Below are 10,868 nucleotides of genomic sequence, written 5' to 3'. Positions count from 1 at the left end.
GGCTTTCCCCCCGTCAAATGGAAACCGGGCTCGTTCCCGTCCCGTACTGTGGGTCTGGAAAGGCTTTAGCCCCGGACCCTGCGGTGGCCGAGGAGGGGGCGAGAAGAGGCCGCCGAGGCGGGGCGAGAGGGAGGGAGCCTCAATCCGGGGCTGCCTTCGTGCCAGCCCGCTCCCCGGGGGGCCGGGCGAGACGTGCCCGGCTTCCTGAGCGGGCCAGCGCGCAGGCGCAGGTCATTCCCGCGCCCCAGTGCAATGCTCTCGGACGTAGGCAGGGGGATCACCCTCGCCTTTCTCCTCCTCCTCCTCCTCCCCCCCACCTGCCCGGCCCGCTCCGCGAGCGGCATGCCCCCGGCTCCGGCTGCTGTGCCCGGGCGCCGCGGAGCCGGAGCTGCCTGTTGATCGCGCCTGGCGAGGCGAGGCGAGGCGAGGCTGCGCCGGCCGCCCACCGCGGCGGCTCCCGGCTGGCGGTGCCCGTCCATGAGCGCGGGGGCAGCGCGGGGGCCGCCAGGAGGAGCCCGCCTGGCCCGGGGTTTATGAATGGCCCTGGCATGGAGGAAAGAGCGGTCCCGAAAGTCAAGAGCAAGAGGAGGAAGCGGTGCTGCCGCGGCCCCGGCGGCGGGGGCTGCTGCTGCTGCTGCCGCTCCCGCTCCCCGCCGCCCGCCGGGGCGGCCGGGCCGCAGCCCGCGGCGCTGCGGGAGGCGGTGGCCTGCGAGGACGAGTTCGAGTGCAAGGAGCTGGAGGCGCTGTTCCAGAGCTACAACCTGAAGCTGGAGCAGACCGCCACGCTGAAGGCGCTGGCCGTGCTCATCGTGCTGACGGCCAGCCTGGCCCTGCTGGAGCTGCTGTCCGGCCCCAGCCTGAGTATCTCCAAGGGCTCCCAGCCCGTGCACTGCATCATCTTCCTCTCCCTCTTCATCGTCACCAATGTCAAGTACCTGCAGGTCACGCAGCTGCAGCAGATCGTCAAGCTCACCTTGCTCTTCAGCTTCACCTTCTCCTTCCTCTGCTGCCCCTTCTCCCTGGGTGCCTATGGGACAGAGCCCCCCAGCACCCCGGAGCAGGGCATGTGGCAACTCATGTTGGTCACCTTCGTGTCCTACGCGCTGCTGCCCGTGCGGACCCTGCTGGCCATGCTCTTCGGGCTCGTCGTCTCCGTCTCCCACCTCATCGTCACCGCCACCTCAGTCAGTGCCAAGCGGCAGCGGCTCTGGAAGACGGTGAGTGCCCCCTATGGCCTGGGCACCCGGCTGCCTGGCAGGCAGGGAGTTGGGCCAAGGAGGCATCTGGCAGGGGGTGGGGAGTGTATGGGCATGTGTGGCAAAAGGGTGAGCGGTGTGTACTTTGTGTGGGTGGATGGGGGTGGATGTGCGGAGAAGGAGTTGGGGTTAGGAGGCATCTGGGGGTGGGTGGCGTGTGGAGAGCATAAGGGCATGTATGGGTAGGGGGTAAGAGGAGGAAGGGTGGGTAGTGTGGATTTTGCATAGGTGGATGGGGTGGGGTGTGGGGGGTAGATGGATGTGCAGACAAGGAGTTGGGGTAAGGAGGCATCCAGAGATGGATGGGGTGTGGAGAGCATTGGGGCATGTGTGGGGAGGGGTCAGTGGGGCAAGGGTGTGCGGTGTGGATTTTGTGTGCATGGCCAGGGGTGTGTGTGGAGGGGTAGATGGATGTGTGGGCAGGGAGTTGGGTTAAAGAGGCATCCAGGAATGAAGGGGGTGTGGAGAGCATAGGGGCACATGTGGGGAGGGGGTCAGTGGGGAAAGTGTGTGTGGTTGTTTATGGTGTGCAGGTTGTGCGTGGAAGGGGGAGGTGGGCATGTGGATGGGGAGTGGGGGTGAGGAGGTATCTGGGGATGGGTGGGGTTTGAAGAGCTTAGGGGCATGTATGGGTAGGGGGTAAGAGGGAAAGTGTGTATGCTTATATTGGGAGTGTAGGTTGTGTGTGTGTGTGTGTGTGTGTGTTTGGGTAGGTGAGCATGTGGACGGAGTGAAGGTGAGGTGGTATCTGGGGATGATTAGGGTGTGGAGAGCTTAGGGGTATGTGTTGGGGGGAATGTGGGGAAAGCTGTGTGTGCTTGTACTGGGTGTATAGGTTGTGTGTGGGGTGATGTGTAGATTGGGAGTTGGGGGTGAGGACATGTCTGGCGATGGGTGGTGTGTGGAAAGCATAGGGGATGTGTGGGTAGAGGGTATGTGGGGAAGGTGTGTGTGGTGTGTAGACTGTATCTGGGGTGGATGACAATGTATGTGTGGGTAGGCGAGCATGTGGACAGGGAGCTGGGGTGAGGAGGTGTCTGGAAATGAGTGGAGTGTGGAGAGCATAGGGGCACATGTGGGTAGGGGGATAAGTGTGAAAACTTTATGTGCTTTATTGAGAGTGCGTGTGTACTGGGGGGTGCACTGGTGTATGGGGCACACCTCTGCTTTGTACCTTAACTGCATCCCCAGGGCAGAGTGGCTATTGTAGAGAAGTTTTAGCTAGGGCTGTGCCTTCTGAGACACAGACATGGAGTTTTCTTGTCCATTGATCACCCCTGTCAAAAGTCTGCAGGGTGGCAGTGGGGCAGGAAGCAGTGTCTGCAGGGTGAAATGTTTTTGATTTTTGTTGTTGCTGAATTTTTTAAAAAAGCAATACAGTAACAGAGTTTGTTAAGGTAGCAAAGGCAGGGACACTTCCTGCTGGAGGGAGAAAGGCAATAAATGTGAAGCAGACCCATCGGAGTTCATGCTGTCTTGGAGTAGATAATGAGCTGGGTTGGCGGCAATATCCAGATCCTCTCTTTGCACACTATGAAGGCTCACAGCCACCCGCTTGCACCGCTCCAGGCAGCTGGAGAAAGTCCCTAGGACAGGGTGGGAAACCCAGAAGGGAAACCCTTGCACCTCCCTCCTTTTTCCCGGTGTGCATGGGATTCACAGCTCAGTGTCCTAATGTCAGCAGCTTCCTTCTTCATCCTCCCTCCTCTCCATATACTGGTTAGTATATCACTGAACTTCTCAGCAGCCCTTTCCACCCAAATGAATCCGGTAAAGCCTTCCTCCGCAGCAAGCATCTTTGGGAAGGTGTTGTTACAATCTCCTTCTCCCTCCCCTCTCTCCTGTGGTGGCTATTTATAGCCCTGCAGGGCTTTCTCCAGCTCCCAAGGCCTGATGGGCTGTACTGGGACTGGGGGAGGGAAGTAGGGAGATTTGCATATTTGAAGTTACCAGGCTAGGAGTCTGCTTAGGTTCCATTATATTCTGCATCTGAACCACTGGAAAAGAGGAACTGGGCATTTATTTTTTGTCTCATACTGAATTGGTCACATTTGCTGTTAGAGGAAACAGTGATGGGTCTTGGGGATATTAGATTAGCATTAGTAATACTGGTAATTTAATAAAGGAATAAATGAAGTATTTGGTATTTTATTTCCTTTGATTTCCGATGTTATTGCCCACAGTCATATCAAGCTGAGTTGTGACACAGACTTACGCCCCCAGACACTGGCATAAACTCAGTCCTATGCAGGCATGCATTCCTGTACCTTTTCCTAAGTGTGTGTGCGTGTATACACACACACACACACACACACACACACACACACACACAATAATGGATACACACAGAGACATAAATAGGTAAGGGAGTGAGGTTGCTGGGTCATACAGGATTATTCTTGGCTTCATGCTGCTGAGCTGGTGGGCAAAATAAATTGTATATTTTGAAGGGGAAGAGAGAGATAAGCTGAGCTCTATGATTTACCCAGATAATCTGATAGTCTATTTTTAAGCTCGTGGTTTAGAGCTTCCATGAGGGAGTGAGAGAGAGTTGATGAAAATGTGGGGAGCATTGAGAGAACCTTCTTTGAAAGTGTCCAAAAGGCTGGTAAAAGAGCATTAAAATGCTTTACCTGGAGTAGGGTTACAGATAGATCCTTGTACCAGGAATGAAGGTTTAATATTTTGCAAAGGGGAGTCCATGACATGGAGGCAGCTTTTTGTTGCTGCCAGGCTATAGCTTAGTGTGGCACTTGCTGTTTTATCAGAATGACACAAAGAATCTGACTTGCACAATAACACCCACTTAGAAAATATATTAACCCAGGGCTTGAATGATATATAGTTTAATGAGGGGAAATCCCCTAAACTTTTGTCCTCACATTGATCTCACCTCAGCTGTACAAGAGCTATTTTAAACTTGCTTAAAAATCCATTAAAAACCCAGAAGACTCACATTTTTCACTCGCAGATAATTTAAATCATATACAGAGTCTCGTGGAGCTTCTGCTTTCTTGATAACAGTCGGCAGAAATGTGTTTGGTGAACTTGAATTGCATGGAAATGCACTGCTTTGCCTCATATTTGCCAGCAGAATGCCTTGTGATTTGAACAGTAACATGACATAGTCTCCTATGGTAAGGTTATTCTTTTCACAAAATAACTTCACTGTGGTTGATGTTCTGAAGCCTGCATAAAGCCAGAGCAATTGCATTTTAGATAGGCATCCTGGGGTCTACACAACTCTTTTTGCAGGGCCAACTCTTAGGCTGTTTGGGCTGGAATAGCAGTTGTCTCTCAGGCTAGGGACAATTGTTAGCCAAGGGATTTTTATCCAGCTGGTTCCAGTGCTTCCTTTTGTACTGGCCTGTATAGGCCCAGCCTGAAGTCCACCTTCCAGACATGTAGAGTGGGCTACCCTGTATGGGGTTACAAGAGGATGAAAGGCTATATCGGCCCTTACAAAACAGTGCATTTCAGTCAATACAAAGAGTTTTGCTGTAACCAGGAATAGAAAACCATGAATCAACCTGGCCAGTCTTTTATAAAAGTGGTTTCTCACTTCTGGGTGACTCAGCTTTCTGGGCCTGGCTTGCACTGGCCCTGAACCTTAGGCCTAAGCACAGACCATCATCAAGCCTGAGGCTGAATTGATTCAATCTTTGCATATTAGTTTGAGCTGCGTAAATTATATTGATAAGCAAGTGACCAGACATTCCCTTTTAATTCTGGAAATTCAGCCACACGCTTGCAGTGACCCAGGCCAGAAGCTGGGGGGGTGCTAGAGCATGTGCCTCCCTGGTTGGCTGGAGCAGACAGCTTGGGCCAAGGCTAGCCCACCGGTTTGCAGGGGAGGTGCAAAGCATCCTGGGATGCTGGGGGGACTGTGAATTAACTTGAATCTGGAGGGGATCTGGGGCAGAAGTTCAATAAACCAATTTAACCTAAATCAGTTAAGTCTGATGCTACATCTGCCCAGATTTATCTTAAATCGCTTTCAGCCATTTTGAAAGTGATTTATGTGCACTGAAGTTCTGTTGTGTTACAGATTTGAACTGGTTTCCGATCACTTATACTGGTTTATGTGTAATTTCTAGGGCTGTTAGTTAATCTCAGTTAACGTATACAATTAATGCAAAACAAATTAACACATTAATTTTTGTAACATGCGCTAATTGTGCACTCCTGTTTTGACCAGGGGTGGGCAAAATATGAGTAACTCAGCCTGGCAGGCAGGCCGGTTCTGGACCAGCCAGAACCCTCATGCACAGCCCTGACCCTGGCCCATCCCACACCTGCTCTGGACCACCAGCCCACACTGAGCAGTGGCAACAGCAATGGCAGCCAGGCAGAAGCTACTGCTTGGTGCAGGGAAAAGCTGCTCTTCCCCCTTACCATTGCCAGGCCCTCCTTGTTGGAGCCGCCCAGAGCCCACCCCTGGACTGCCCTGCAGCTCCTCTCTGCTGCCATCACTACCACCTCTGGGTTGCCCAGTGGGACAGTGGTGGCAGTGCAGAGGAGCTGTAGGGGAACCTGGGTATGTGCTCCAGGCAACTGCAGCAAGAAGGGCCCAGCAGCAGTGAGGGAAGGGGTCACTATTTTCCTGTACTGAGTATCAGCTTCTGCCCAGCCATTGCCACTGCTGCTCAGCATGGGTGTGTGAATCTGGAGCAGGCGCAGGGTGGGCCGGAGTTGGGGATGGTCGCATGATTCCAGCTGGTCTGCTCCAGCAGGCGCGAGTCCAGAGCTGGCGTGGGGCAGGCCAGGATCAGGGTCAGGGCTGTGTGCTGTTTTTGGTGGTAGGGAGGAGCTGCAGGGTGCATGGGCTTTGAGATGTTGGGTGGGGTTGTGCTAACTATTGTTTAACTGTGTGATCAAATTTGTGATTAATTGCGACAATTTTTTTTCTAATTTTGCAATTAATTGTGATTCATTTTTTTAAATAGTTTGTCAGCCATAGTAATTTCTGTCCCTAGCCTAGAAATGCCCAGCACTTGTAACTTTTACTGGGACTGGCAGGAGCTATTAGCTGTCAGCAAAATCCAGCCCACAGTGTCTCAAGTCGGACTCCCTAAAAATGAGGCACCCAATGTTGGAGGCTGCTATTGAATTCTTTTGTCTGCCTTTCTACTCCAAATGGATAGTCTGATAGAGTTCTTTATCAGCTTCTGATCCCACTCCCATTGAAGTAAGTGCAAAACCTCTTGCAACCTCACAACCCTGCAGTGGGCTCTTTTGTATTCATAAAATTTGTCTTCATATAATTGATTAAATTGATTTAAATTATTCAAATGTATAAACTGTTTAATATATTAAAATCTATATTTCATTTTTTCATGGAAAGCTTTTCATGAACCTAAGCCTTAAGGTAGCTTAGATCATGTTTAGTTCACACTTAGTTTCCTGCTTTGCATTATGATCAATACTGTGGGGAGTCCATGGAGAGCACTGCCTTATTTCACATAGCCTTTTAACCAGTAGAGGTGTTTTCTCCAGGTCAGGAATAAGGCATGCCCATTGACTAGTGTAGAGAAAATGGTACTACAGCTGTCCATTCTGTATTTGTTTTATACCTAAATGGATTAATTCACTCTCCTCCTTCAGTGAACTGAGTAACTGAAGTAAAATAAATATAAAAATTCAATTTTACTTGAGCTTAACAATTTTTAGGATAAAAACATTCTGATCTCACTGAAATCAGTGACAGAACTCCCATGGTCCTGAAAGCTTAATAGTGTATGCAACCCATCGCATTTTAGTCATGTAATTCTCATGTAGCTTTAATGGAAGTCATGAAATAAACTATTATATGGTGACTACAGAATATTACTGCCGAAGTGCTTTATTTAGCATAACCATCAGGAAATATCTGGAAAAGGCAGAACCTATGAAGGGAGTTTTCATGTTTTCATTATTTTTGCACTGATTTATCCAATACCATATCCAAATGTGTGCTAGTTGCTGTACAGCACAGTTATCAAGATAAAATCCTGGCTCCAAGGAGTTTACTCCCATTTTTGTTGTTACAGATATTAGGGGCAGATGAGGTGAGGAGAGCCAGGGTGGTTGTAATAAATTACTCATTTGTGGCATGTGTACATCTTGATGATTTAATTTGCTGTTGAATAGGTTACTTAATTCCTTTAAATATTTGGGGTTCTCATATCATGTATGAAACAGTAAGAAATCCATAATTATATTACACTTCAGTCTCATGTGTTTGCAAGTACAGTAGGTGAATATTTGTAAAGGAGTGGGCATGCATTAGCACCCAGCTAATTCAGGATTATTTTTGCAAACCAAATAACTATCAGAAGTAAAAGAAGAGGGTAGAAATACGCATCTTAGATGACTACAGAAATATCTTGTGCGTCTCATTTTAGACAAAGCTATATATTTGTTCCACATTATTCAATTTAGTTATATAGAAATATAATTGAAGATGAGAATTTTTATTGATTGAAATAGGTAAGCAAATAGAGAAGCAGCCTGGGAAGTGGTTGGGTAGAGGGAAACTGGTAAACTGAAAAAAGCAGCATGAAGGAATGTGATAACCTAGTCATTGTCAAAATAAATTTAACCTTTGCCATTTGATTAAGCTGGTTTACCAGTTTCCAGGTCCCTCAGAAAATAATCTGTAATATCCTGCAGAGTTATGTACATTTACACTGTATAGATAACATTTTTTTCTGTTAGTGTTTAAAAGGTAGTGAATTGAATATATCATTGCCAGGCCTGTTAATTTCCCTGCTTCCTCTCTTAGAAATAGAGATGTGGTCTAGCAGGCTACTAAAAAGACAGGGAGCTAAGAACCCCCATGTTCCATTCCAATATCCAGCCACAGCTTGGTGTTGAGCAAGTTTTTTCACATCCCATGTATATGAAAATGTAATATGCCATAAATAAAAGTAATAAAGTATCACCCAGGGGAAATGCTGTGTTGCGAATGTTTCTATACATTAATAATCCCATTGAATTAATTGAGACTATTTACATGCCTATTTACAAGCTGATGTTCATCTTTCATTTAAGGAACTTAGAAGCTACCTTTTTTATGGGTGGAAGGCACTGATCTTTCCACCGATTTGATGTAGAATTTAAGTCTTCAGTTACAGCATTGTTTGAAAAGTTGATTTGCTTGAGTATGCTTTTTCAGTGTGATAATAATTTCTGCTGAGTATACAGTTGCCTGGTATTTAAAATTTGTTTACAGTTTTGAACATAATTTTATGTAAATGAACTGAATAAAAATTGGCAACTTCCTGAGCCTGCAGACAGTAGGCTGGCATCTTCAGTAACTTTGCGGCTGCTAGAACTTTGTAACAGAATACAGTGGTAGGATTGGTCAGTTTCTCAGCTTCTTGAGAATCACTAGACATCAGTAAAATTTGACAAGAATCACACAAAAGCTGAACCAATAATTACTGGTAGCAATGAATAATTTGTCAGATAAGTTCAGACTGTTCCCTTAGATATAGTCAAGCATATTCATAGATTCATAGATGTTAGGGTCAGAAGGGATCTCAATAGATCATCGAGTCCAACCCCCTGCACAGGCAGGAAAGAGTGCTGGGTTTACATGACACCAGCTAGATGCCTATCTAACCTCCTCTTCAAGACCACCAGGGTAGGGGAGAGCACCACCTCCCTTGGGAGCCCATTCCAGACTTTGGCCACTCAAACTGTGAAGAAGTTCTTCCTAATGTCTAGTCTAAATCTGCTGTCTGCTAGCTTGTGGCCATTATTTCTTGTGACCCCCAGGGGCGCCTTGCTGAGTAAAACCTCACCAATTCCCTTCTGTGCCCCGATGATGAACTTATAGGCAGCCACAAGGTCGCCTCTCAACCTTCTCTTGCGGAGGCTGAAGAGGTCCAGGTGCCCTAGTCTCTCCTCATAGGGCTTGGCCTGCAAGCCCTTAACCATACGAGTGGCCCTTCTCTGGACCCTCTCCAGGTTATCCACATCCCTCTTGAAGTGCGGTGCCCAAAATTGCACGCAGTATTCCAACTGCGGTCTGACCAGCGCCCGATAGAGGGGAAGTATCACCTCCTTGATTCTGTTCGTCATGCATCTGCTGATGCACGATAAAGTGCCATTAGCTTTTCTGATGACTTCGTCACACTGCCGACTCATGTTCATCTTGGAGTCCACTAGGACTCCAAGATCCCTGTCCGCTTCTGTGCCACCAAGCAGGTCATTTCCTAGGCAGTAGGTATGCTGGACATTTTTCCTCCCTAGGTGCAGCACTTTGCATTTCTCCTTGTTGAATTGCATTCTGTTGTTTTTTGCCCATATGTCCAACCTGTCCAGGTCTGCTTGTAGTTGTTCCCTGCCCTCCGGCATGTCCACTTCTCCCACAGTTTTGTGTCATCTGCAAACTTGGACAGACTACACTTCACTCCCTCGTCCAAGTTGCTGATGAAGACATTGAAGAGTATCGGTCCAAGGACCGAGCCCTGCGGGACACCACTGCTCACACCCTTCCAGGTCGATACTGACCCATCCACTACAACACTCTGGGTATGACCCTCTAGCCAATTCGCCACCCACTGGACCATGTAGTCATCCAAGTCACAGCCTCTTGACTTGTTCACCAGTATGGTGTGAGATACCGTATTGAAGGCCTTCCTGAAGTCTAAGTAAACGACGTCAACCCCTACTCCTGTGTCCAGGTGTTTTGTAACCTGGTCATAAAAAGAGACTAGATTAGTCAGGCATGATCTACCTGCTATGAACCCATGCTGGTTTCCCCTCAGCATGATTTTTCCTGCCGTGCTCTCGCAAATATGAGCCTTGATAATTTTTTCAAAGACTTTGCCAAGGATTCACAAAGTCAATTTTCTAAAAAGTTTAAATTGTTTTTAACAGCCTTATGCAAGTTTTTGCTTATCAATTTGTGCCTGAAACATGATTCATCAAGTAATTCAGACTAGTAAACTGTTATTTACACTGGCCTTATCCACATGAGACTCTGACAGTGCAGTAGCTTGAGAATGCTGCGCAGTAGCATCATGTGGCAGCAACTGCGATGCGATGCTGCTGTGTAGTAGTCTCAGGCTAGTGCACCGTCAGTGTCATGAAAAAGCTGTTCATTGGTGCAACTGTGCAGTGATGTGGGTTACTGTGGCATCATTTAGTACTTGTTTATACAAGTACTAAATAACAGCACAGTAACACCTGCACAGTCAGCATTTTGTGTAGATGCTGCCACTGAGTTGTTCCTGGGGGTTATGGATCAGTATTCTATTTCCTAATCCACTCTAAAGACGTGGGTAGTTTAGTGCTTCAGTCGCCCCGGTGGCATAAAGATGAAAGAGGTGTGGTGGTCCTTCACTGCCCCCAAGTTGCTTTGCTGTATAAGGGTGAAGTTACATGTTACATTTAGACCATACTAAGGGCACTTAAAATGTAAGTGTCCACGTGTTAAAGTTTGTTGACTTGTGCTAAATGCCCTCTGAGCATCTCAAAGTTACACCACTTCAGGAGAGGGTTAACTGTGAGCCATGCTACTTAGCTTGTGTTAGGGTAACTTTAGTCTGTTCCGTGGAGATAAAATAAGCAATTTGCAGTTCTTCAGCATCCCAAGATGCATTGCTCCCATCCCTCCCCCCA

At 47.9% G+C, this 10,868-nt stretch overlaps 1 protein-coding gene across 1 annotated transcript in view; it reads left to right on the top strand.

Annotated features, from left to right (window-relative positions):
- Positions 1 to 256: 256 nt before the first annotated feature.
- The window catches only part of ADCY1 (adenylate cyclase 1), a 278,084-nt gene continuing 267,472 nt past the window's right edge, over positions 257 to 10,868 (top strand). Inside the window, exon 1 of the mRNA XM_059728633.1 lies at positions 257 to 1,217. Within this exon, the coding sequence (XP_059584616.1) occupies positions 534 to 1,217 (684 nt within the window). The 5' untranslated portion in view covers positions 257 to 533. The remainder of the gene's footprint in view (positions 1,218 to 10,868) is intronic.

The sequence above is a fragment of the Alligator mississippiensis genome, chromosome 5 (genome assembly GCF_030867095.1).
Source record: "Alligator mississippiensis isolate rAllMis1 chromosome 5, rAllMis1, whole genome shotgun sequence".
NCBI classification, from domain to species: domain Eukaryota; kingdom Metazoa; phylum Chordata; order Crocodylia; family Alligatoridae; genus Alligator; species Alligator mississippiensis.
This window is presented reverse-complemented; position numbering and strand designations above follow the sequence as displayed.